Source organism: Populus trichocarpa, chromosome 3 (genome assembly GCF_000002775.5).
Source record: "Populus trichocarpa isolate Nisqually-1 chromosome 3, P.trichocarpa_v4.1, whole genome shotgun sequence".
Classification (NCBI taxonomy): domain Eukaryota; kingdom Viridiplantae; phylum Streptophyta; class Magnoliopsida; order Malpighiales; family Salicaceae; genus Populus; species Populus trichocarpa.
Genome location: NC_037287.2, coordinates 5579197 through 5607172, shown reverse-complemented (window position 1 = coordinate 5607172; position 27976 = coordinate 5579197). Strand labels below are relative to the sequence as shown.

Sequence of the window (27976 nt, the reverse complement as noted above, 5' to 3'; positions counted from 1 at the left end):
TGAAATATGAATGCATGTTGCCCTGTTGAAATTATTAGATATTCATATTGTTATATTTATGGAAATATTCACCTCGCAATAATATGTATTTTGTTTCAGGATCATCGCATGCACGACAGGAGTAGATCCTAGCTTATGTTTTCCTTTTTGAAGTCTAGGTTCTAGGGAGTATACCCTTGTATTTTGTAAACATGAAAATAGTTGTATAACTTAATTTGTATAATAAATGTTTAAACTTGATTGAATGAATTTAACGTTGTAGTTTATATAACCATAATTCATGTCTATGAATTTATATTTATTTAAATTATCCATCCATAATGATATTTTTGTTATATCATGCATATCATAAATATTATGGTTGATAGGTGTGAGTATAATTGTGGAATTGAAACCCAGGTTGATTGGGTTGGGAATTAAGTTATGAGATGCGAACTGATAGAAGGGTAAACAGGTTACATGTCGGTAAATTGGGACCTTCCGGTATAGGGGGGAACTCCGTCGAAATTTCCGGTAGATGTTAACACGAAGACCGTGAATATGTATATAAAAAAAAAATTAACTACTCTGTTTTTCTATTGACATGAGATTGTGGTTTTATCCCAGAAATGGGGGATGTTACATTTTGGTATCAGAGCTCAGGTTGCTATTCCGGGGATAGGAATGATTATAAGGTTTTGAATATGTGGTTCAGAATAGTGAGAACAAGGCAAGTAGCCAAGACTAATCCATTCCTAGTTCGGGGAAGTGATCAGAGTCTTCGTTATGAAAGTGATCCAGATTGGGATCCCTTGACAGACACTTGCTCTCATGTACCTGCAACATCAGTATACTCTAAAGGAGGCGAGTCAGTGGGATTTCGAGATGATTCGTTGTCCCGTCAGGCTGGGGTAACAATGCCCGATGCATCAGACATATGGGGGGAGATAATATACCCCTATCAGTGGCACCGGTAGATGGGTCAAACCCATTTTAGGATCCTGCTTCTATGGATCATATAATGGGAGCCTCCAGTACAGCTCCTAGATCAAGGGGAGTAGTCACCATAGTGCAGTAGGTGAGGTGTATGAGAGGGATGGGTTGTATGACTTACCATGGTAAAAAGGATGTTGAGGTTGCTGGGCTTTGGCTGGAAAAGAAAAAAAAAAGAAGAAAAAGGGAAAGAGTTATAAACCAGATGTAGGTGCTAGAGATTTGATAGTTCTTATAGAGGGGTAAAACTATATATTGAAGGGTCATGATTGAGGGTAGATCTTTTTTCGTTTGAGTTATATGATTTTTACTTGAATCTTGGCATGGCTTGGCTAAGTAAACATAAGGCATAAATGGATTGTTTCACCAAGACAGTGACAATCCAAGGAATAAGTGATAAAAGAGTAGTGGTTAAAGGGGAACAAAAAGATATTCCAAGTTGTGTACTCTCAGTCTTGGTAGCTAGAAAGTTATTGATAAAGGGTTGTTCTGCTTGGTTAGCCCTTGTAAGGGAGCTGGACAGGGTAGTCTAGATTTGGCTAGTATTCCCGTTGTGAGGGAGTTTCAAGATGTATTCCCAGAGGAGTTGCCTGAACTACCTCCGGTTAGAGAAATTAAAGTGTCCATAGAAACTATTCTATAGGATGACATCTATGGAATTGGCTGAACTGAAGGTCCAACTTCAAAATGGTTAGATAAAGGCTTCATTTGGCCTAGTAACTCGCCCTGGGGAGCTTCGGTATTGTTTGTAAAAAAAAAAGGGGGGGGGGATGGCACATTTTGATTGTGCATTGATTTGCATCAATTGAATAAGTGATGGTGAAGAATAATTATCCATTCCCATGAATAGATAATTTGTTTGATCAGTTGAAGGGTGTTAAGGTGTTCTCTAAGATGGAGTTAAGATCTAGATATCGCCAGTTAAAAATCAAGGAACAAGACAGATAAATGACTGCATTCCGAACCCGTTATGGACATTATGAGTTTTTAGTAATGCCTTTCGGGTTAACTAATGCTTCTGCCATGATTATGGACTTGATGAATCGGGTGTTTCGGCCTTACCTGGACCAATATGCGGGGGTATTTATTGACAATGTCTTGGTGTATTCAAGCTCTTACTTGGAGTATGAACAACATCTAAGGGTTGTGCTACAAACTGTAAGGGAGAATCAATTATATGCAAAGCTGGATAAGCGTGAGTTATAGCTCAAAGAAGTAATTTTTTTTTAAGCCATGTAATATCCGTAGAAGGTATTGTGGATCCAAGAAAGGTAGAGGCCATGTTGAAATGGGAAAGGCCTACCAACATGACAGAAATCCAGAGTTCTTGGGTCTTGCTAGGCATAATAGGAGGTTTATTGAGGGGTTCTCCACCATAGCATCACCTTTGACTAAGCTGACCCGCAAAGAAGTCAGGTTTGTTTGGTCGGGAGAGTGTGAAGCGAGCTTTCAAGAACTGAAGGAAAGACTCATTTCTGCTCCTGCGCTGGCCCTTCCATCAGGGACAGAAGGGTTTATGGTATATAATGATACCTCAAAAAGGGGTCTAGGATGGGTGTTGATACAACACGGGCGTGTGATTTCTTATGCATCAAGACAACTAAAGTCGTATGAGGTGAATTACCCAATTCATGGCCTAGAACTTGCAGCAGTGGGGTTTGCCTCAAGAGTATGGAGACATTATTGTTTGGGTCACAAGTTTAAATCTTTACAAACCATAAAAGTTTGAAGTATTTGATGTCACAAAAGGAGTTGAATATGTGACAAAGAAGATGGGTAGAGTTAATAAAAGATTACGATTGTGTGATTGACTACCATCCTAGTAAGGCTAATATAGTAGCCGATGCATTGATTAAGAAGGGAAAAATAGTGATGAATGATATGGAGATTTAGGAATAGGGAAGTATAGTGGAATTGAAGAAATTAGGCTTGCGATTAAGTGTAGGGTCTGAGGGATCACTATTAACTCAGGTAAAGATCCGATCGATGCTTTGAGATAGGATATCAAGGAGAGTGTAAACCAGGTAGATGAAAAAGTAAAGGATATCAAGGAGAGTGTAAACCAGGGTATAGAGAAAGCACTCCAAATGTTATCCGGTGGGCTAATAGCAATGGGTAGGCGAATTTATTTACATGATCATAAGACTTTGAAGGATGAAGTATGAAGAGAAGCTCATGAATCCTGATTCGCTACTCATCCGGGAAGTACGCAGATGTATAAAGATTTAAAGGAATACTATTGGTGGCCAAATATGAAGAGGGAGATAGCATAATTTGTGTCGAACTGTGGGATTTGTTAACAAGTAAGATAGAACACCAGAGACCTATAGGGGATTTATAGTTCTTATCGGTTCCAAAATGGAAATGGGAGGATATTTATATGGATTTTGTGACAAGATTACCTAGGGGAAAGAAGGGGAATGATGTTATATGGGTGGTTATGGATTGACTGACAAAATCTATTTTTGTTTTTGCCTATAAAAATGACTGATTCGGTGGATAAGCTAGCAAAAATTATATGTAAATGAAGTAATCAGACTTCATGGAGTGCCAGTGTCGATTATGCCGGAGCAGGATCCAAGGTTCATGTCGAGATTATGGCCTAATTTACAACGAGCATTGGGGAAAAAGTTGAATCTAAGCACAACATCTCATCCTCAGACGGATGGTCAATCTGGAAGGACTATTCAAACTCTTGAAGATCCTCTGGGGTCCTGTGTACTGGAGTTCGGAGGGAACTGGGAAGATCTCCTGCCATTGGTGGAGTTTACTTATAATAATAGTCATCAAGCTACTATTGGTATGGCTTCATATGAAGCATTGTATGGGAGGACATGTCGTACCCAATTTGTTGGGAGGAAGTAGGAAAAAGGAAGCTTTGGGGACCTGAAATGGTACAACTGACAACTAACAAGGTGAGGGTGATCAGAAAGAGGATGAAGGAAGCCAGGAACAAAAAAAAGGGGGGGGGTTATGCAGATAACCGAAAAAGGCCTTTAGAATTCCAAATGGGGGATAAGGTATTTTTGAAGGTGGCGCCTTGGAAAGGCATCATTCGATTTGGAGAAAAAGGAAAATTAGCTTCCGAGATATATATTGGCCCTTTTGAGATTAAGGAAAGAATCGAACAAGTTGCCTACCGTGAGAGTTGCCTGCATATTTGGATAAGATTCACAATGTGTTCCATGTGTCATTGCTGCGAAAGGCCAAGATAGACCCCTCACGGGTATTACCACACGTTTCCTATGAAGATTAAAGAGGATTTAACCATGGAAGCTAAGCCTGTCAAGATCTTGGATCGAGATGTGAGGGTGTTAAGGAATAAGAGAGTTTCTCTGGTGTGAGTCTTGTGGAGAAACTCTCGAATAGAAGAAGAAATATGGGAAAGAGAATTTGAAATGAAGCAAAAGTTCCCGCATTTATTCTTCAACATAGGTACGTAACTTAAATTTCGAGGACGAAATTTCTATTAGGAGGGGAGAATGTAAACCCCGGGGAAAAATAAAGGTTGCTTAGATTGCAAACTAACTACATGAGAAATAAAAGTGAAGAAATTCATGCATATGGTTAAATAAAAACGGGAATTTAGAAATTTTTGGATATAAGTTTATGGACGAAATATTTCGAGACAATATAAATCAACCCAAAAATGTTGAGGGTTGGATTAAATTAAAGAAAATAAGATAAACTAAAAAGAAGTGGAGGCAAAACGAATACATTTAAAGAAAATGGGGTCTAAATGCAAATAAGAATAATTATAGAGCATAAATACTACTCTTCTTATCAATAACGTAAATCCGCCATAATTATTAAACTCAGTTGCTTCACAAGTTCATATACCATAACTCCGGTTTTGATATCAAACTTAGCAATAGATTGTCTACAATAATAACTTAGAGTCCGCTCTAGCAATTAAAATAAAAAATCATAGGAAAAATAAGCATAGGAGAACAAACATATTCATCATATAAACTGAAAAGAAAAGTTAAAATAAATCTCACAGTTCTTGAAATCCGAAGGTTTTCGTGTCCTTGCAACCAAGAAAACGAGCTTAGCCTTGCATATCTATGGAACAATTACTCTTAAAGATAGAAGAAAGCATTATTTCTGGTTTGTAGAGAGGAGAGTTTGTGTTTCTTCACTTCTAGCTGCTGCCTCCTTTCTACCCTCTTTCCCTTCTCTCTTTCTTTTTATATGCTAAGAAACCCTAGTCCCTATTTTACAAAATAGTCCTCCCTTAAGTTGACAGTTTACATTTAAGTACTTCAATAACTATTTTCCTAAAAAGAAGAAATAGTCTTGCATTAAATCTTCAAGCTTTGACTTAGAGGAGCTAAATTGCTGAAATAAAAACTTGGACGCCGGTTTAGATGCTTCGAAACGTAATTTGGACATGTTCCTTCACGAAACCTGTTTGCTGGCAGAATTCAGCTATCATCTTTGGAAAATCATATCTCCCTCATATGACATCGTTTTTTGCTGAAATTTTGAGCGTTTATAGGAATGTTAGCCAGGTTTTCAAAAAAATTGAGTTTGCATCAATTGAACCTCTGTAGCTCCATATATTTAAGTCAGAATGGCCGAAGGTCAACATTGGCAGATTGCGAGATTTGACTTTGAAAGCTGCGATTTCCATGATCTTCCTTATTTTATTTTCTTGCCTTACATGTCCAGAAAGGTATGGATGTTAGTGTTTTAATGCCACTAGAATCACTTCATTTTGACCTCTAGAACTCACGCTCTGCACAAAACATCGATTGAACGTCAAATCTACCAGTTACCTCCAATTTACTCATTTTTTCATCTTTCATCCAAAAGTACCTTCAAAACATAAAACAAAGAATTTCAAGGTATTTTATAGATATAACATAGGCAAATAATTAGTTAAATGTGGGTGAAACTATCGAATAATATGGTTGCATCAGTCCTTTTTTGGAACAAGAAGCATGAGAACTGTACAAAGACTCATGCTCTCTCGAATGTATCCTTTCGACATCAACTCCCCCACTTGCCTTTGAAGCTCCTTAGTATCTTCAGGATTGCTCCTATAAGCTAGCCTATTTGGTATAGATGCTCTTGGAACAAAGTTAATTTGATGCTTAATACCTCTAATTGGCGGCAAACCACTAGGAATGTCATCCGGAAAGACATCCTCAAATTCCTGCAAAAGAACTTTAACAACACTAGGAACACAAGAATCTAAATCATCTGAGTTAAAGAATGCCTCCTTATACACAAGTAAAATCATAGGCAAGTCAGAAAGATAGGCATGTTTAAGATCATTAGATTTTGCAAAAAAATTAAGGTGTTTCCCCACTTTTTCTACACACTCTTCTTTTCTCACCCTTTCTTTCTTCTCTCCACTCATTTTCTCTCCACTCTCGGCCTTCTTTTGATTTTTTTGTTCTTGGCTGTGACCCTCCCCTAATGTCCTAAGGGCCAAAACTTTATTCCCTTTTGTTTTCAACTCATGCCTCACTTTCTTTTCTCTCTTCCTCACATCCTTACCATATTGTTCAACTTGTTTTTCCATTTTGGCCGAATCTTTTTGTTCCTCCACTTTGGCCGAAACATGTTGCTCTTCCTCATAGCCCTTTTTCAATTGAATTTGATCTTCATACACTTGCTTTGGTGAGAGTGGGGCAAGTGTATAAATCCTTCCATCATTCTCTATTGAATACCTGTTCTTAAACCCATCGTGCTTGGCTTTTCTATCAAATTGCCAAGGCCTCCCTAATAACAGATGAGTAGCATGCATAGGCACAACATCACATAACACTTCATCCTTATATTTGCCTACTGAAAAAGAAATCATCACCTGTCTATTCACCCTAACAACACCATATTCATTCAACCATTAAAGTTGATAAGGCCTCTCATGTTTTATGGTATTCAATCCCAACTTTCTAACCAAAGTAACACTAGCAACATTAGTACAACTACCACTATCAATGATCATACTACATACCTTATCGTTGATTAGGCATCTAGTATAGAAGATGTTCTCCCTTTGTTGCTCCACATCATCCTCTTAGTTTGAACACTAAGTGACCTTCTAATCACCAAAACTTTATCACCAACAGCATACTCTAAATCACTAGCATCCTCAAGTGGGGGCATCTCATCATAATCAGACTCCTCACTAGTGGACACAATCTCTCCATCATCCCTTAGAATCATAACTCGACAATTTGCACATTCTGATGCATAGTGTCCCAATCCCTGACACTTGAAACACTTTATATCACGATTACGCTTTGGTTGAACTTCTCCGTTAAGTTTTTTATCATTGGCCGAAACCTGCTTCTTCATGGAGGTAGGTTTGGAAACTTTAGAAGTTACCAAAGGCTTCGATAATACATTACCCTCTCTCCTATAATTCATCTTCCAACCCAAAGAAGACCCCGTATAAGCTCCAGATTGTGTATTGCCCTTTATTTTCAACTGTCCTTCAACCTTAATGGCTAAGTGTACTAACTCCTCCAAATCAACATATGATTGCAACTCCACAACATTAGCTATGTCTTTATTCAAGCCATTCAAAAACCTAGACATAGTAACTTCCTCATCTTCATTAGCATTAGCTCTAATCATAGCCACCTCTAATTCTTTCTAATACTCCTCCACCGTCTTATTACCCTGTGTAATCATTTGTAAACGATTAAACAACTCCCGATAATAGTGTTTAGGAAGATACCTCTTCTTCATTATTGTCTTCAACTCCTCTCATGTGCTAACTGGTCTTTCTCTATTCCTTCTTCTTTTTACCACCAATCTTTCCCACCAAACCATGGCATACTCAGTAAACTCCACTACAGCTAACTTAACCTTCTTTTCTTCAGAGTACCTATGGATGTTAAAAATCATCTCCACCTTTTTTTCCCAATCTAAATAAGCTTCTGGATCACTTTTTCCCTTAAAGGTTGGGATTTTTTACTTAATACTACCCAAATTTCGATCTATATCTCCCAAATCATCAAAATCCCCTCTATGCTCAAAATCCCTATGTGGCCGAATATGTCCCCTCCTTGACCGATTCTCATACCTCTCTCGCTTATATGTACGGAACCCACCACCACGGTTAAGATCATCCTCGGCTTCATCTGTAGAGTTTCCAGCAACACTCTCCTCCTTCCTAGCTTCCCTACCCCTTTTACTACGCCCTCCATCAGACCTAGTCTCTAATTTTTCAATCCTAGTCATCAGCTCACCAAACATAAATTCCATCTGTTGTTGTATTCTTGAAAGCCCATCTTCTAGGATTTCACCCTTCTTCTGTGGCACACTATTAGAAGACATTTTTTTAAAAAAACCTGCACGAAAATCATTAGCAATAAAAATAACACCTCACACACTCGTGTTTCACACAAATTTATAAGCTTTTCACTTGAATATGCTCCCTATGCCTTTTTCTACTTAAATTGCCTTTCTTTAGTTCTTGAAATCACTTAGCAATGATTCAGAAAAAAGCAACCAACTATGCAGGGAATTTATAAATTTGATATAGACTCTAGAAGCAAGAAATTACGAAACTAACAAAACAAAACTCGATGACAAATTCACGAATAGCAATGCAAATTTGTACGAATAATATGATGATTTGAAGACACGAAATTAAAAAAAAAATCAGAAAAGAGCTAAACAATTACGAATTATCAAGAACTAAGGATTTAATTCAAGAAAATTCCAAAAACTCAATAAAATCAACTAAACTACCCAAATTTTCAAGAACACAAACAAGACTACTAAAAGATTCACGAATCAAGACTAACCAATTTCCTAATGATCAAGGTTTCTCAAGCATGTACTCGGCCAAAACAAAACAAAAAGTGATTTTTTTTCTTTTTCTTTTCTTTTTTTTTTGTGCGGTAGCAATCAAGATTTCAAGATCAAGCCTCCTTTATATATATATATATATATATATATATATATATATATATATATATATTTGGGCAAGAACAAAACAAAATCAAGAACTTAGGTGTGTATGCCGATTTTGATCAAGAAAGCATCAAAAGAACACTAACTTATGATTAAGTGTTCATCAAAGCAATAAAAAGTAAAATCCCTATTTTTTTTGTTATATATAGGTGGCCGAATCTATCAAGAATCAAACAAGAAACAATAAAGACTCAAATTGAAGGATATGACCTGTGATTAGATCAGCTCTGATACCAACTGATGCGAACCTTAGCGGAATTTAATGGTATTCGCGACCCCAAGATCAATCTAACCCAATTTTGTTGAGATTTGAATGAGCTTATCACAATGGAAGACTTGCTCCAAGGCAACAAGACTATAAACCAACTCGATCACAACGCCTACACCTGCAGACGAGCAAATGAAGTATAAATTCACAACAAATAATGGTCAATTCTTTGAAGAGTTGAAAGTTCAATCAAGAACCAAGATTGAGCAACCAAAATTCGGCTACAATGCTGAAAATATCATCAAAAGTCTCCTTAAAATTATTCCTAAAGAGTATTTAAACTCCAAGTCAAAACCCTAGTTTCCCTAATGGGTCTCACATAAACCCAATTTAAATAATAATCAACCCAAGCTAAAACTAGCCCAAACTAAATAAAATAAACAAAATAAACAAGTCTAAAACCCAAAAAACTTGTCTTCTCTCAAAATAAATAAAGTTTGATAGCCCAACTAATTAAATAAGACAAGTTCGTTGTTTCCGCATTCTGTCTGGCAGCAGCAAGACCCAAATTAAAACGGATGGTTCTCTCTCGTCTTCATCAATTAGAAGGCGTGCCATATACCATTGGAAAGGTATGGAACTCTAGTTTCCATCCCAACTAGAATCACATCAAAATTCTATCTTTAGCTCTAGTTATGACCAAAAGAGTAACTAAAGGTCAAACTGTCCGAATCTAGTCTTCTTCTCCCAATCCTTGTGTAATGGTCTTGGTTCCACCAACAAGCCCCTCTTGAACATGAATAAGATTAATCAAGGCTTGCTCTTTATTATTACAAATCCTCTTGAAGTCCACCTTAGCCCATGTATCTTGAAGAAGTCCATTGAAAGCTTCTTTGAACTTCTTAGCCCTAAGCCTAGTAACTGGAACCTCCAATGGATCCTTTGATGGTTGGATCGCATCACTACAAGTTCTCTGAAGTAAGGAGAACCCAGTTCTGCCTCTAAGATGGTCAACATTGCTCATCAACAAACATTGCACTGTTACTGTCCAACTGTTATTGTCTTGATATTGAACTGTTACTGTCCGACCTCTCCTTAGAGTTTTAACTATTCTGAAGGAAGGAGAACCCAGTTCTGCCTCTAAGACAGTCAAAATTGCTCATCAAAAAACATTGGACTGTTACTGTCCAACTGTTACTGTCTTGATATTGAACTGTTACTGTCCGACCTCTCCTCAGATTTTTAACTATATCTAGAGTTATAAAACTCCATTTCAAGTGAGATTGGTTTAGTTGGAAAGCTAAGACACGAGGCTACAAGTTCTCTAAAGGAAGGAGAACCCAGTTCTGCCTCGAAGACAATCCAAATTGCTCATCAACAAACATTGGACTGTTATTGTCCAACTGTTACTGTTTTGATGTTGAACTGTTACTGTCCGACCTCTCCTCAGATTTGTAACTATATCTAGAGTTATAGAACTACATTTCAATGTCTTTTATACTCTATCTTTCTACCCTAGGACATTAAGGACAATATCTTGTTTTGGTTGGGGAGAAGGGTAGTAGTTGATATTAAAAAAAATTAATTAACTATGTTTTCTATTATTAAAACTATTTGCAAAACTGTTGTTACTAGGATGGCAGAGTAAGGAGGAATTTTATTGACTCTTGAGGCGCATCTTAGTAAACATTCTTATCAAGGTCTATCAGAATACTTCTTGAAATATTCAGGTTTACATACTCTCGCATTCTTTTCACTTGATTATGCTCATATAATCATTTAACAAGTATTCTTAAACCTTCATTTTCACACACACACTTTAACATATGTTGTGGGTTACACATTGGATTATTGCATTAATTTTTTTTTTGTTAAAGGTAACAACTAAGGGAAAGGGATAAGATATAATTTGTAAAAAAAAATTAAAAAATTTAAATCTAATATTGATGATAATAAAAACGTAGATAAGTTTGGTTTCGTAGCCTCTCTAACCTAAGCAATTAAGCCCGAAGGAGTGTTTTAACACCTAATACCCTAAAGTCAACTGACTTGGGAGCTATTGGCCCAGTGCTTGTTACATGGGTTGAGGAGAAAAGCTTAAGGGAATCAAACATTGCGCTATCTCTGTATCAGTATCTGCAACCCGAGTTACTAAGCTCATAGGGGTGTCTCAACTCCTAATGCCCTAAGACCAACTGGTCTTGGAGTCATTAGCCTAAAGCTCGTTACATGGGTTAAAGATGCATTGTGTTTTAAGTTATATGTATATATATTAAAAAAAAAGATAATAATCCCAACCCAAGGAAGTTAACCTTAAACATTAGAACATAATATTGTTTTCTTCCAATAAAAGCCCCATCATCTATGTTTTCATACATTGAGCACAAAAAAAGGAAGGTTTATTGATATTTTGTGAGCAGATATATAAATTTAATCAGAGTTTATTTATCTGGATAGATTGATGGAAGTTGAATGTGAATGCCTTGCTTTGTGGAACTTGCAAATTGTTTTTCTATTTTAACGCTTTGATTACTAGGGACTAATAATAAGCTGGTTGGGGGTGTGATTAGTATTTAAATTTGCATTTTTATCAAAGTTCTATATCATCATTTTGCACTTGAAGTATCAATAACTCCTTAACTAGAGCATGTTTTATAATAACAAGTCTGATAAAATAAGATACCTTTAATTTATGGTAAGCGTTCATTTTAAATGCAGGCCTATCACATAAATCAAAAGATTGATTTATGAGTTTAACTACTGAAATTGAGAAGACAAAGAGAGGGCTAAGCTTAGAAAAGAGATGCTGGTTGAATTCAAAGTGGAACACCATTCGGTTATTGGATCATAACTGGAGCTGTAGAACTTGGATTTAGGTCTAGTTTATATGGATAGAAAGCTAGACATAGGCCTAAAACTTTCATGAAAAGTCCAAGATTCAAAAGGACCGTTTTCAAGTTCAAATTGTAGCAACAAAAGAGAAGTCAGAATCTGTCCTGCAACCCAGACACTATTCAGTGTTGATTAGTACTTAAAAGTGCATATTTATCAAGGTTTTATATCATCATTTTGCACTTGAAGTATCAATAACTCCTTAACTAAAGCATTTTTTATAATAACATATCTAATAATATAAGATACCTTTAATTTATGGTAAATGTTCATCTTAAATGCAGGCCTATCACATAAATGAAAGAATTGATTGATGAGTTGAAGTACTGAAATTGAAAGGACAAAGAGATGGCCAAACTTAGAAAAAAGATGTTGGTGCAGTCCAAACTGGAACATTGTTTGGTAATCGGGTCATATCTAGAGCTGTAGATCTTACATTTAGGTCTACTTTATATGGATGGAAAGGTAAGACATAGGCCTACAACTTTCATGCGGAGCCCAAGATTTAACAAGGCCGTTTTCAAGTCCAAATTGTAGCAACAACAAAGAAGTCTGAATCTGTCCTGTAGCCCAGACACTGTTCAGTGTTCAACCCATATCTCGAGTTCTAGAAGTCCAAATGATCTAAAATGTTTACCCTGGAAAGATGAGACAATTCCCTAGAACTTTCATGATTTAAGTCTGTTCAAATTATGACGTTATCAATGATGTTTTTGGCAGACAAGAAGATAAGAATTGTCACCAAGTCAAGATATGGCCACCCATTCATCAATTAGTCAACAAATCAATAGTTCCGAATTTTGGCCTATAAAAGGAGGCATTTGCCATGTATTTAGGCATCTTGGTGTTCAGATCAAGATCATGCTCTTGCTCTCTCTTTTGTAATACTTAAGTTTTATTTATATTAATCTCTTGTTTATGCCTTTCATTTCCTTTTCTTTACTTAGTTAACTTCTTTCTCATTTATGTTCTTATCTTGTTTATTTATGTATCTTTCTTTCATTATGTATAGCTAAGTTAATTATGTCAAGGTGAAAAGGGTACATTAATGGTGTAAGAATAAGTATAATATAAACTTAACATGGACCTTAATGTTGGATACTAACATGCTTTATATTTGTTATCTTGTTCACTTTTAATACTTTGCTTGTTAAATGGTTAATCTAGATTTATGTTGTATAACACTTGGTACAACAAATACTTGGCATTTTCATAGCCCATACTGTATGGTATAACCGACACCTGAGCTATGAAAGGAACTTCATTTGTTGTTAACATAAGTTATAATCATGAATGCCTAACAACATTTACAAGTATTAGCATTATTCGAATAAGATAACTAATGTAATCATGTTAACAAATTATAATCTGATTGGAACCTCCTTTGTGTGTGGTTTCCAATTGAATAATAAGAGTTTATACTATACTTGTTTGAAATATCATTAGTGGATCCTCTAACCTTGACATTTGTTGTTATCATTGTTTAATCCTTACGTTAATCTTCCATCTCAAAGTTCTCATCAACTTCTTTTTCTTCTTCTTCTTCATTACTATTACTATTACTATTACTATTACTATTATTATTATTATTATTATTATTATTATTATTGTTGTACTATTGTTGTTGTACTATTGTTGTTTATAATTTATACAATTAACCTCCCTGTGGTTTGACCCCGGTCTTGCCGGATTATTTATTACTTCGACACTCCTGCACTTGGGAGAAGACATCAATCTTTTGGTCGTGTCAAGTGTTCAGCCCATATCTTGAGTTCTAGAAGTCCAAATGACCTCATTCTTATTTTGTTGGAAAGCTGAGACAATTTCCTAGAACTTTCATGAGGACTATCTATTCAAATTTTAATGTTAGCAAGAAGATAAGGATTGTTACAAAGTCAAGAGGTGGCCACCCATTCAACAATTAGTCATCAAATCAATAGTTCTGAATTTTGGCCTATAAAAGGAAGATTTGCCATGCACTTAGGCATCTTGGTTTTCAGATGAAGATCATATTCTTGCTTTCTTTCTTTGTATTTTTGTAATGTTTAACTTTTGCTTTCATTAATCTCTTGTTTATGCTTTTCATCATAACTATGGTCTTATCTTGTTTATTTATGTTTCTCTTCTTCACAATGTTTAGCTAAGTTTATTATGTCAAGGTGAAAAGGTTTCACTAATGGTGTTAGAATAAGTATAATATAAACTCAACATGGACTTCAATGTTTATATCCAAGAAAGTTTATTATTAACATGTCTTATCATTTTTATCTTATTAATTCTTAATACCTTGCTTGTTAAATGGTTAATCTAAATTTATGTTGTATAACACTTGGTACAACAAATGCTTGGCACTTTCATAGACAACCGTATGGTATAACCTACACCTGTGCTATGAAAGGAACTTGATTTGTTGTTAACATAAGCTAGCATCATGAATTCCTGACAATATTTAAAAGTTTGGTGTTATTTAAATAAGATAATTAATATAATCATGTTAATAATTTATAATGAGCTATTAATGACAAATCATCCGATTGGAACCTCCTTTGTGTGTGGTTTCCAATTGAGTAATCAAAAGAGTTTATAGTATACTTATTTGAAATACCATTAGTGTATCCTCTAACCTTGACAATTGTTTTTATCATTGTTTAGACATCTAAGACAAGAAAATAAAATAAGGAAGAGCATGAAAATCGCAGCCTTCAAAGTCAAATCTCGAAATTTGCCAGTGTTGACCTTCATCAATTCCAACTTGAATATCTGGAGCTACAAAAGTCCAATTGATGCAAAATCAATTGTTTTGGATTCCTGACTAAATAGTAATCAACGCTCCAAATTTCAGCACAAAAAGATGTCATATTAGGGAGATATGATTTTTCAAAGAAGACAACTAAATTCTACTAGCAAACAAGTTTCGTGAATAAACGAGTCCAAATTACATTCCGAAGCATCTAAACCGACATCCAAGTTTTTATTTCAGCAATTTATCTCCTCTAAGTCAAAGCTTGAAGATTTCATGCAAGGCTATTTCTCATTTTTTAGGAAAATAGTTATTAAAGTACTTAAATGTAAACTGTCTACTTAAAGGAGGACTATTTTGTAAAATAAAGACTAGGGTTTCCTAGGATATTAAAAGAATGAGAGAAGAGAAGGGGGGTAGCCAGCCAAGAAGAGAAAAATGCCCCTTTCCTCTAAGAAACCCAAAATCATGCATTCCTCCTTCTTTTTGATTAGTTGTTTAACAAACATGAAAGGCTAAACTCTTTTTTCTTGGTTGCAAGGACACGGAAACCTTCGGATTTCAAGAATTGTGAGATTTATTTTATCTTTTCTTTTCAGTTTATATGATGAATATGTTTGTTCTCCTATGCTTATTTTTCCTATGATTGTTTATTTTAATTGCTAGAACGAACTCTAAGTTATTATTGTAGACAATATATTACTAAGTTTGATATCAAAACCGGAGTTGTGGTATATGAACTTGTGAAGCAACTGAGTTTAATAATTGTGGTGGATCTATGTTATTAATCTTAGGAAGAACATTCAATCAAATCAAACATAGACTGCGGACAATTATGTTTTCTTGATTAATCAACTTATTACCGGTAATCCTAGTATGGACCCCATTAACCAGAGTTAACCTCATCCTTTACTCTCAGCTATCCAACATGGATATCATTAGTCAAAGCTAATCTTCAATGCTTATTCCCGGCTATCCAACATGGATGTCATTAGCCAAAGCTAATCTTATTATTAATTCTCGACTACGAACATGGATACCATTAGCCAAAGTTAATCTTGTCATTCGTTCGCGGCTTTCCAACATGGATACCATTAGCCAAATCTAATCTCATTAATCAATCTCAGTTATCCTATATGGATATCATTAGCCAGAGCTAATCACATCATTTAATCTCGGTTATCCAATATGGATACCATTAGCCGAAGCTAATCTCATCAATGAATCCCAGTTATTCAATATGGATACTATTAGTCGAAGTTAATCACATCATTTAATCATGATTATCCAATATGGATACTATTAGCTGAAGCTAATCTCATCAATTAATTTTGGTTATCCAATATGGATACCATTAGCTAAAGCTAATTACATCATTATTCATTGTGTTTCATAAGTAATTTTAATATATTAAAATCGAGTAGCAACATTAAAACACTCCACGCTTTCATATACATTTAAAGTTACTTTCCTACGATTTGGTACTAAAGAAATATACGGATAAATTTTTTATTTTTTTTATATATATACAATTCTCATATAATAGTCTACCGAAATTTCGATAGTCTCCCCTATATCGGGAGGTCCCAAGTTATCGACGTATAACCTGTTTACACTTCTAAAATCTCATATCTCATACCCACTCATGACCCAATCATCATGGGTCTCCATCCCACAAACATCATCATCATCACAACCATAATATTTATATCATACAATGAAACAACAAATATCATTTTGTCTGCATCATAAACAAATATAAATTACTTAATCATGAAGTGAAAATATAACAATAACCAAAATGAGGAAGACTTGACATGTAATAATAAACATGATATTTACTGCTACTTATATTATAATCCTCCAAACAAGAGTCTAAGTTATGCTAATTACAAATAGTAGCATTATGCAATACTGCAAAAGCTTACATTATAATTACATGCTAAAAGAGGAAGCCTATATATGCACAAAAGTCTCCCTAACATTTACAAGTCATACGGATGGAGAAACGAGCCTACCAGATATGTGAAATTCCTACAGTTAATGAGAAAATAATGCAATAAAATCTATTATATTAAAATATACATGAATATTTCAATAAAAATATTCTTTCTATGATAATAAATTTAGTGTAGTTCATCGATCTCTCTTTTTATTTATTTTTGTTAGATTTCCATGATTAGTTAGGTAACACAGGTGCTTTAATACTTCCATCTTTCAATATGGCGTTCCATTCTTAGATGCCTATCTCTTATCAAGATTCCTTAGTAATCTTTAGCAACCAAATCAAATTCCATAATTCCGGCATTTCATCTTTGAAAGCCAATTCATTTATGATTCAATAATCATTCCCAGCAATTTAACTGCTATACATCCGGCGTTCCATTCTCGGAAGCCAATTTCATTTCGTGATTTAATGATCACCTTTAGCAATTTAATCGATTGCTATACATCCGACATTCCATTCTCAGAAGCTAGTTTCATTTCATGATTTAACAATCTCCTCTAGTAATTTAATCGATTGCTATACATCCGGCGCTCCATTCTCGGAAGCCACTTTCATTTCGTGATTTTAACAATCACCTCTAGCAATTTAATCGATTGCTATACATCCGACGTTCCATTCTCGAAAAGCCAATTTCATTTTGTGATTTTGACAAGCACCATCAACAACTTTATTGGTTGCTATAAATCTAGCATTCCATTCTTGGAAGCCGATCTCATTATGTGATTCAAAAATCACTTCATTCTAATATTAAATCCATATCAAAAGTTTCATCTTCGTGACAATTAATACAACAACTCAAATAAATTCATTATCGGATTTACATGGCTTAATAAGAGACATCTAAGGAATGTTGTCACCCACCTGGAGTATGATGTGAAGTTTCGATGTGGGTACGCTGGACTGCCTCGAGGCACCATAACAAGATTAAAGTTTGTTAATCAGAAACTCTGGATCGGACTGCAAATCTTAATTGACATATTCTTTCATCCAAAAATTTAAAATATATTAGTTCATTCCTGTGTTTCTCATTCAAAATCCCATGACCATTTTTTTTTAAATATTCATGGTTAAAGATCCCTCCTAAATGGTTGTCATTCATTCATCAATGTGCTTTTACGACTAGACATTGTTCTGCGTTCCAATTAAAACTTAACTTGTTTAATTGAAAATGTGGTGCAAATTCTATTTTCTCACACATTAACATATCCCTTTGTAAATCCCGGGAAAAAATTAAGGCTTGATTAAATTAAAGAAAATAAACTAAACTAAAAAGATGTGGAGGCAAAAAGAATACACTTAAAGAAAATAGGGCCTAAATGCAAATAAAAATAATCATGGAGCATAAATACTCTTCTTCTCACAAAAAATTTGTAGCTATCGTAAAGAAAGAAAAGAGGGAGTTTTTGTATCTATTTTTACAAATCAAGAGAGAAATGACACGATCAAAATATTGATGTCTTATCCCAAGTGCAAGAGTGTCGAAGTAATAAAGAACCCGGCAAGACCGGGGTCGAACCATAGGGAGGTTAACTATATAAATTATAATAATAATAATAATAATAATAATAATGATGATGATGATGTTGACGACGATGATGATGATGATGCATTTTATATATAGAACATAGGCAAAACACGAGTTAAATGTGGATGAAACTATCGAATAATATGGTTGCATCACTTTGGTTAATGGTATCTATGTTGGAAAGCCACGAACGAATGACAAGATTAGCTTTAGCTAATGGTATCCATGTTCGGTAGTTGAGAATTAATAATAAGATTAGCTTTGGCTAATGATATCCATGTTGGATAGCCGGGAATAAGCATTAAAGATTAGCTTTGGCTAATGATATCCATGTTGGATAGCCAAGAGTAAAGGATGAGGTTAACTCTGGTTAATGGGGTCCATACTAGGATTACCGGTAATAAATGTTGTGAACCATCTAATTTAAAAGCAATTACTAATACAATGAAATAAAGAGTATGATGTGTTATTCACAATCAAAATTAATGTTTAAAGAACCATATATAAAATTGATCATAGTTAGGAATGAATAGTTATGCATAGAAGAATCCTATATGTACAAGGATTCCTAGACCATAATATATGTCATTAGTTGTTTGTTGAACATAACTCAAATAAAATAATGCGGTATAAGATTGTATGAAGATGTGGAGTAAAATATTAAAGATAGACTTGGTAGGAAGATATTAATAGCCGAATTTGTTGGCAATCAAATGGATTTGCCAGAATTATTGGCATCCACGAGAGGATGAACGGATTATACTTAGTGGCCTTAGTATCAACGACTAAAGATGAGATAAGAATGATACTTAGTGGTTGTAGTGTTGGTGACTAAGGATAAGAAAGGAATGATACTTAATAACCGTGACACGATCAAAAGATTGATGTCTTATCCCAAGTCCAGGAGTGTCGAAGTAATAAATAACCCGACAAAACCGAGGTCGAACCGCAGGAAGGTGAACTATATATAATTATAAACAACAAATGAAAAGGAGTTGAAGAGAACTTTTGAGATGTGGTATTGATGTAATGATTAAACAAGGATAAAGCAATTGTCAAGGTTAGAGGATCCACTAATGGTATTTCAAACAAGTATAATATAAACTCTTTTTATTACTTAACTGGAAATCGCACACAAAGGAGGTTCCAATTGGATTATAAATTATTAACATGATTATATTAATTATCTTATTTGAGTAATGCCAATATTTGTAAATGTGGTCAGGTATTCATGGTGATAACTTACATTAACAACAAATCAAGTTCCTTTCATAGCACAAGTGTCGGTTATATCATACAGTAGGCTATGAAAGTGCCAAGTATTTGTTGTACCAAGGGTTGTACCACTACAAGATTTCACAGTTTTACTGACGGAACTATTTCGTCGGTCTGTGATTCAGAGTTCGTTGGTAATTTTTTTACCGACAACATCCCCGACGGAAACCGTCCGTTAGCTTTCCTTTCGTCGGTAATACCTAATTTCATCTCTACATCGGTCGGTAAAAAAAAACAATTGCCAATGGTTTTACAGACGAAAATTGCGTGTAAAAAAAAATCCTGCTTGAAATATACCGACGGATTGGTTAAAATGCCGACGGACTATAGCCCTCAGTAACTTTGTCGGTGAGTGTGTGAAATACCGACAAAAGATATCCATCGGTAACGTCGTCGATGATTGTGGCATTTGCACCAAGCTACTGTGAAATGCCAACAGACTCATTCTGTTTGTAAATTCGTCGGTACGATTGACATTTCCCACTCTCTGTCAAATGCTGACGGATACAGTCCATCGGTAAAATCCTCTATGATTATTATTAAATATGTTTTTAAAAAATTATTTAGAATACATAATATAAAATTATATAAATTAATAGTAAAAAAACCAATTATGCAAATAAAATTTTTATTAAACATCAAAAACAAAAAAATAAAGTTAAATAATATTCATTACAAATTGAATATGTTTTAAAAAAATATTAATTAACTATTAAAGTTAAATAATATTCATTACAAATTAACATAATGGTGGAGCTGGAAGAGGTAGAGGAGGAGGAGGCTGGTTGTTATACGGCCAAAAAGAAGGAGGCACACATGTATCACCACTATGTGATGCCATGTTCATGACCATTTGGCGAAGCTGTTCATAATTCACCAAGAGTTGTGTATACCCCGCCGATAGGTGGTCATATTTTTCGGTGAGCTGAGTCGTGTGTTGCTGCAAGGCCACGAACTCCTTAGATTGGGTGCTCGATACTGATTGGGAGCTCCCAATGGTTGAGACACTACGGGCCGCCCGCAAGTTCTCGGCCATAGTGTTGGAGAGCCCGTACACCCGATTTTAATCGGGTCCACCGGACGATCCAACCTCCATCCACAAATACAGATCGAAATCCGAATGGGTAAAAGGATCGTCCCCATATCTCTCCCTCACTCGGCTATTATAGGTCTCCTGAAAATGAAAAAAGTAATCATCATATTCAATTGAATAAAAATAATAACTTATGAAATAAAATGGTTGAACAAACATACCACAAAGTGTTGAGCACGGTTGTCAACGAACTGTTGCGCCCCCTGACACGACGAAAAGATTGATGTCTTCTCCCAAGTGTAGGAGTGTCGAAGTAATAAATAACCCGGCAAGACTGGGGTCGAACCACAGGGAGGTTAACTATATAAATTATAAATAACAACAACAACAACAACAACAATAATAAGTTAAAGAGAGCTTTGAGATGTGATATTGATGTAAGGATTAAACAAGGATAAAATAATTGTCAAGGTTAGAGGATCCACTAATGGTATTTCAAACAAGTATAGTATAAACTCTTTTTATTACTCAACTGGAAACCACACACAAAGGAGGTTCCAATCGGATTATAAATTGTTAATATGATTACATTAGTTATCTTATTCGAATAATGCTAATACTTGTAAATGTTGTCAGGCATTTATGATTATAACCTATGTTAACAACAAATCAAGTTCCTTTCATAGCATAGGTGTCAGTTATACCATACGGTTGGGCTATAAAAGTGTCAAGTATTTGTTGTACTAAGGGTTATACAACATAAATCTAGATTAACCATTTAACAAGCAAAGTACTAAAAATGAACAAGATAACAAATATAAAACATGTTAGTATTAAACATTAAAGTCCATGTTGAGTTTATATTATACTTATTCTTACACTATTAGTGTAACCTTTTCACCTTGACATGATAAACTTAGCTAAACATAATGAAAGAGAGAAACATAAATAAACAATGAAAGGAAATGAAAAGCATAAGCAAGAGATTAATATAAGCAAAACTTAAGCATTACAAAATAAAAAGAGAGAGCAAGAACATGATCTTGATCTGCAAACCAAGATGCCTAAATACATGGTAAATACCTCCTTTTATAGGCCAAAATTCGGAACTATTGATTTGTTGACTAATTGTTGAGTGGGTGGCCACATCTTGACTTGGTGACAATCCTCATCTTCTTGTCTGCCAAAAACATCATTGATAACTTCATAATTTGAACAGACTTAAATCATGAAAGTTCTAGGAAATTGTCTCAGCTTTCTAGGGAAAAAATTTTGAGGTCGTTTGGACTTCTAGAACTCGAGATATGGACTGAACACGAAACAGTGTCTGGGCTGCAGGACTGGTTCGGACTTCTTTGTTGTTGCTACAATTTGGACTTGAAAACGGCCTTTTTAAATCTTGGACTCCACATGAAAGTTTTAGGCCTATGTCTTAGCTTTCCATCCATATAGGAAGACCTAAATCCAAGATCTACAGCTCCAGATATGACCCAATGACCGAATAGTGTTCCAGTTTGGATTGAACCAGCATCTCTTTTCTAACTTTGGCCCTCTCTTTATCCTTTCAATTTCCGTACTTAAACTGATCAATCAATCCTTTCATTTATATGATAGGCCTACATTTAAGATGAACATTTACCATAAATTAAAGGTATCTTATGGTATCAGACTTGTTATTATAAAACATGCTTTAGTTAAGGAGTTATTGATACTTCAAGTGCAAAATGATGATATAAAACCTTGATAAAAATGCACTTTTAAGTACTAAGCACCTCCTTTTGGCGATCTTGACTTCGCACGTGCGTCTCAACAAACAGCTCCATTGGGCTCGGCTCACGTCCAAGAGACGTAGCCTATAATTAAAAAAATTAATTAACAACAAATTAATTTAATGATATATTTCATTTAAATTAATCTTACCATCCGTTTCGCATATGTAGTAAATGAAACGAAGCCGCTGGTGTGCATTGTCACCGAGCCATGAATTGGCCGATTCCAATTGCCAGCACCGGACTGTGAGCATCGTGTGAACCGCTCAGACGTCATGTGCTCAAGATAGTGCGGCCATATATTTGCCGGGATGTATATCGGTTTGAAATCCCTCCAAACCGCCACGTCATTCCAGCCTTGGAGACCATTATCTCTCGCGATTTTTGTTGTCTTTTTTTGTGCTTCATACCAAAAATCACGCAACCTACTTCCATAGCGAGAAATTAGATTTTGAAACATAATTTTTTTCTTAAAAAATCTTGTATTGTTTTCGATGTTACCTAGTTGTCGCGTGATTTTCCCACACCCTCCTCACAACAGTGTCATGCGCACTATCCCAGTCGAATTTGTCCTATCTATAAATAATTAATTTAAAATAAAAATAATAATTTATTTACAATTATATTAATAATTTATTAGAAATAAGCTAGAAATTAGAAATTAACATCAACCTTAAATTTGTCAAACCATGCATCGATTTGAGGTATCCATTCAGGATGTCTGGATACCTGACTCCATTGAAATAATGGAATCTCCATCGACGATTTAAACGTCAATGATATTACTCAGGCGACTTCAATGTTTGTAAACCTGAAAATAAATTAAATAAATTAAATATTGATTAGTTATTCATAAATTATGTTAGAATTTTTAAAAAAACTAAAACCTTAACAAACTTACATTGAAAGGTCGTCCTTCCACTGTGCCTCGTACTTGCAGGTGAATTAATTTCGCTGCGAAGGCACGCCGCCTTTGCGCTGTGAAACCGCACTGGAAGAGGCAGCATCGGTTGACGGCGCAGGTGCCTCTTCTTGACAAGCACCTAAGGATATGTCATCATCACTGCTAGAAGAACTAGCTGCGACCATACATGAGCGACGAGCTGTGGATTTCATTCTATGCATCTACACAATTTTATACGAATAATTATATAATTAAATTCGAATGTTAAAAAAAATTTGACAGCATCTCCCCTATACTGGAGACTACCCAAACTTTTTAAACCTGCAAATATTGACAATAGCCACAACCAATTGACCCCATCTATACTAATATTGTATATAACATAACATTTATACAAATAACATCCATACTAATTACAAGGTAAATTCAACATTAACAATTACAATTCAACAAATTATTCAATAATTATGGAAATACAAATAATAAAATATATTCAATAAATACAAAAAAAAAATCTAGACTAACAATTAAAATTAATGGAAATAATTAAACACAAATCATGCAATAATAGAGTAAAATTACTAATTATTCCAACATATTCAATTACTAATTCTAAGGTAAATTCAACATTAACAATTACAATTCAATTATTATGGCAATACAACAATAAAATATATTCAATAAATTAAAAAAAATATAGACTTTAGGAATGAAATACGCTTACCTTAATAATGTGTTTATTTCAAGACTTTATCTACATTATAAAAATACACCAAAAAAAAACATAACAAAAATAAAAATAGCTAAAATGAAGAAAAATAAATACTTCCATAAAAATAGAAAAATAAAAATGAAGTAAAATGAAATAGAGGAAACACATACCTTTTAATTTGATGAAGATTCAAGTAGAGATTACAAACAAAACAAACAAAAGTATTGAAGGAAATGAGAAGAAAAAATTGAAAATGAGAGGGGAATAACAGAGCAGATGAAAAAATGAACTGAAGGGGCGGTCGCTAGGATTTATAGCGAAGTTTTACCGACGGTAATAAAAAAATATTATTTTAAATTATTTCGTCGGTGACATTTCGAGAATCCGTCGGTAAATTTTGAATTTCGCACCATTATTTTTAATTACCTTCCATATTTTTCGCAGGCCGTCAGTAATTCTGTCGACAAATTGACGTGGTCAGAGATGCATTTAATGCACCGCCCTTTGGAATTCGCACAGTCCGTCGGTTATTTTGTTGGTAATTTTGACCCACCGACAACATATCGAAGGACTGGAATCCGTCCGCCACATCGTCGGTGATTGTGGCATTTCCAGTAATATTTTTTCAACTCTCTGTGAAATGCTGACGGATGGTAGTTCGTCTGCAAAGTCATCGGTGATTGTGGCATTTCCAGTAAATATTTTTCAACTTTATGTGAAATACCAACGGACGTAGTCCGTCTGCAAAGTCGTCGGTGATTGTGGCATTTCCAGTAATTATTTTTCAACTCTCTGTGAAATACGTCCGTCGGTATGGATGTCGGTGATAGTGCATTGTACAAGAAAGATGATATTTGTATTGCCTATTTACCTTCCTGCGAACACTTAAATGATAAACTGTTCATCGCACAAAACATTAACAACAGTGCTTAAACAATACATAAACTTATAAAATAAATATTTCGTGTTACAAAATATATCATCCATAATATATATTACATGAAAAAAATGTTTTACACAGGGCTTCATTCTGATAGTTAGTCATAATTTTCTTCTTCTTCGTCATCAATTGAATAGTCATCACCTTCATCGCAATCTTCAATATGGATATCATCATCTTCATCGACATTTGCTTATCCGCTAGAGCTCAAAACAACATTCAACTGCTCTACATCAACATCAACATCAACAAGACTATAAGCTGAAAAGTGAGGATGCACACTGTTAAAGTGTTTCCATGCTTCGCCGTCAGAAGGATGCACCATCACTCCATCAACTGCATCATGTGATTGGTGCGATGTCAAGTGCTTAGCAGTTCTTGGTGACATGAATAACCTCTGTATTCTAGGTGTGATTGAGAAGTATCTAAGTTTTTTATATGCCACTAGAGTCTTTCCCTTGCCAGTTCTAGGTTTGTAACGGGAATGCCCACATGTTATGCACTCGGTCAGCTCAGCATTTTCAAGGTAGTGTAACATGCAGAAGTTAGGGCAGATGTCAATTTTCTGGTATCCTAAACCGAGGGGTTTCATCATGGACTTCGCAACATAGAAGTTCTCTTTCAACCTGTTCCCTTCAGGTAAAATGCTTCTTGCCCATTCAATAATTTTGTCATACCCGGCCTCACTCAACCAGTGATCTGACTTGATGGTGAACACCTGTGCTACGGCCAATAATTTACTATGGTTCGTCAGAATCTTTCAACAAATAAAAAAACCTAGCTGCATCTGTATTAGGTTCTTCTCCTACGATTGGTCATTGATAGACATTACCTTGATTCATTCTTATTGTATCCATAACCATATTCTTGTAAGGATTAGTGTTGTCATTTGCCGCTTCATGCACGTTGCTAGCACTAGAAGTCGACCCAACCACCCTTTCTCCCATTCTCTTCTTATGAACAAATACTTCTCCGTGTGCATACCAACACCGGTAATTCTCTATAAACCCTTTGTGTAGAAGATGCATCATTACAACATCTGGATCCAGATACTTTTTATTTTGACACTTTCTACATGGACACCTAATACCACCTCCAGTAAAATTTCTGGGAATCGATGTTGCGAAATTAATAAAACCCTGAACCCCGTTACAATAATCCATCCTCCGCAATCCTTGGGGTGAATCTCAATACATCCTTGAACGATCATCCATGACTTCTATCGAACCTCTATAAAATTATGAAGACAACATGTATTAATTATGTTAAGTAAATAAATTTGCAAAAATATTGGTTTACCTCGAGATTATCCAACAAACTAATTACAACTTCTCATAAATATTAATTACAAATTAATACATATAAATTTACAGAAATTACAACTGCGCAATACCATTGATAAAAATTAAAACGGACCCGTTAAACAAGCTATTAATTATTTCAAAACAACACATGTAATTCGGTAATTCAATAAAGTTTCAATAATTTACAAACAAATATAATTTTACAAAATCTAAAACAAACCATAACGAGTATAAAATTATACATTCATATACTAAAAGTTTGTTTGAGAAATAACAATAAAACATGTACATATACTAACAAAATACATATACTAAAAAACAATAAAATTGACATTTGAATGTTAAAATTTAAAAAGATAGAAGTACTTACAAAAACTGATAAAATCCATCGGTAAATCAGAATACGGATGTTGTGACCACAAAACTTCAAGAAATATGACTTCTTGTGCTGAGAAGAGGGAGATTTTTTTTTGGAGGGGGGGCTGGTTGTTTGCAGTAGGGGAGAGTTGGGATGGGGAAGAAGAAGGAGAAATAGGGGAGGTAAGGGTCGGCAGAGTGCTTATATATTAACTTTTGCCGACGGACTCACCGATGGATGTATTCCGTTGGTGATTTCGTCGACCATTTTGACGGTAAATAAGTCACACGAAGATTCCGGTTTGAATCCCTCGGTAAGTCTGTTGGCAATTCGAACGGTGAATCAGTCACGTCATAGTACGGAGCTGTCGTTTTGAATCCCTCGGTGATTCTGTCAGTAAAATCACCCGCAAAAACTTCCACGTTGGCGAACCACCCTTTTTTTTAATTTTGAATATTTTGTCTGTCATTCCGTCGGTAAATACCGACCGAAGTAGTCTGCCGGTATATACCGACGGAATGACAGACGAAAAAAATTCCATCGGTAATTGTCACAGCAAATTACCGACAGAAGTTTTCCATCGGTAAGTTTGTTGGTATTAAGCGAATTTCAGGTAGTGTACAACACAAATCTAGATTAACCATTTAATAAGGTATTAAGAATGAGTAAGATAACAAATACAAAACATGTTAGTATCAAACATTAAAGTCCATGTTGAGTTTATATTATACTTATTCTTACACCATCAGTGTACCCTTTTCACCTTGACAAAATTAACTTAGCTAAACATCATGAAGAAGAAAAACATAAATAAACAATATAAGAACATAAACATGATATAAGTTAAGTATAGTAAAGGAAATGAAAAAGCATAAACAAGAGATTAATATAACATAAAATAAAACTTGAACATTACAAAATACAAAAAGAGAGAGTGATCTTGATTTGAACACCAAGATGTCTAAATGTATGGCATGCCTCCTTTTATAGGCTAAAATTCAGAACTAATGATTTGATGACTAATTATTGAGTGGGTGGCCACCTCTTGACTTGGTGACAACCATTATCTTCTTGTCTGAACAAAACGTCATTGCTAACGTCAGATTTCCAACAAAACAAGAATGAGCTCATTTAGACTTTTAGAACTCGAGATATGGGCTGAACACTGAACAGTGTCTAGGCTGCAGGACAGATTCTGACTTCTCTTTTGTTGCTACAATTTGAACTTGAAAACAACCATTTTGAATTTTGGACTCTTCATGAAAGTTTTAGGCCTATTTCTTATCTTTCCGTCCATATAAACCAGACCTAAATCCAAGTTCTACAGCTCCAGTTATGATCTAATAATCGAATGGTGTTCCAGTTTGAATTGAACCAGCATCTCTTCTTTAAGCT

General features: G+C 34.8%; 1 protein-coding gene across 1 annotated transcript; it reads right to left on the bottom strand.

The window, feature by feature from the left end:
- Positions 1-5893: 5893 nt before the first annotated feature.
- LOC112326987 (uncharacterized) lies at positions 5894-8271 on the bottom strand. Its single transcript, XM_052451430.1, has 5 exons — positions 7910-8271; positions 7741-7819; positions 7025-7584; positions 6452-6683; positions 5894-6196 (listed from the first exon to the last, which is right to left on the bottom strand). Exons 1-5 carry the CDS (start codon positions 8269-8271, stop codon positions 5894-5896), a joined length of 1536 nt encoding a protein of 511 aa, XP_052307390.1.
- Between the last annotated feature and the right edge of the window lie 19705 nt (positions 8272-27976).

Bases quoted from the DNA above. Each gene is read 5' to 3' on its own strand.
- LOC112326987 (XM_052451430.1), bottom strand. From the start codon at position 8,271: ATGTCTTCTAATAGTGTGCCACAGAAGAAGGGTGAAATCCTAGAAGAT. The intron at 7,820-7,909 runs GTAAAAAATCCC...TAACATCCATAG, and splicing joins CGAAATTTGGGTAGTATTAA to GTACTCTGAAGAAAAGAAGG. The intron at 6,684-7,024 runs GTCACTTAGTGT...GCAATTTGATAG, and splicing joins AAAGTTTTGGTGATTAGAAG to AAAAGCCAAGCACGATGGGT.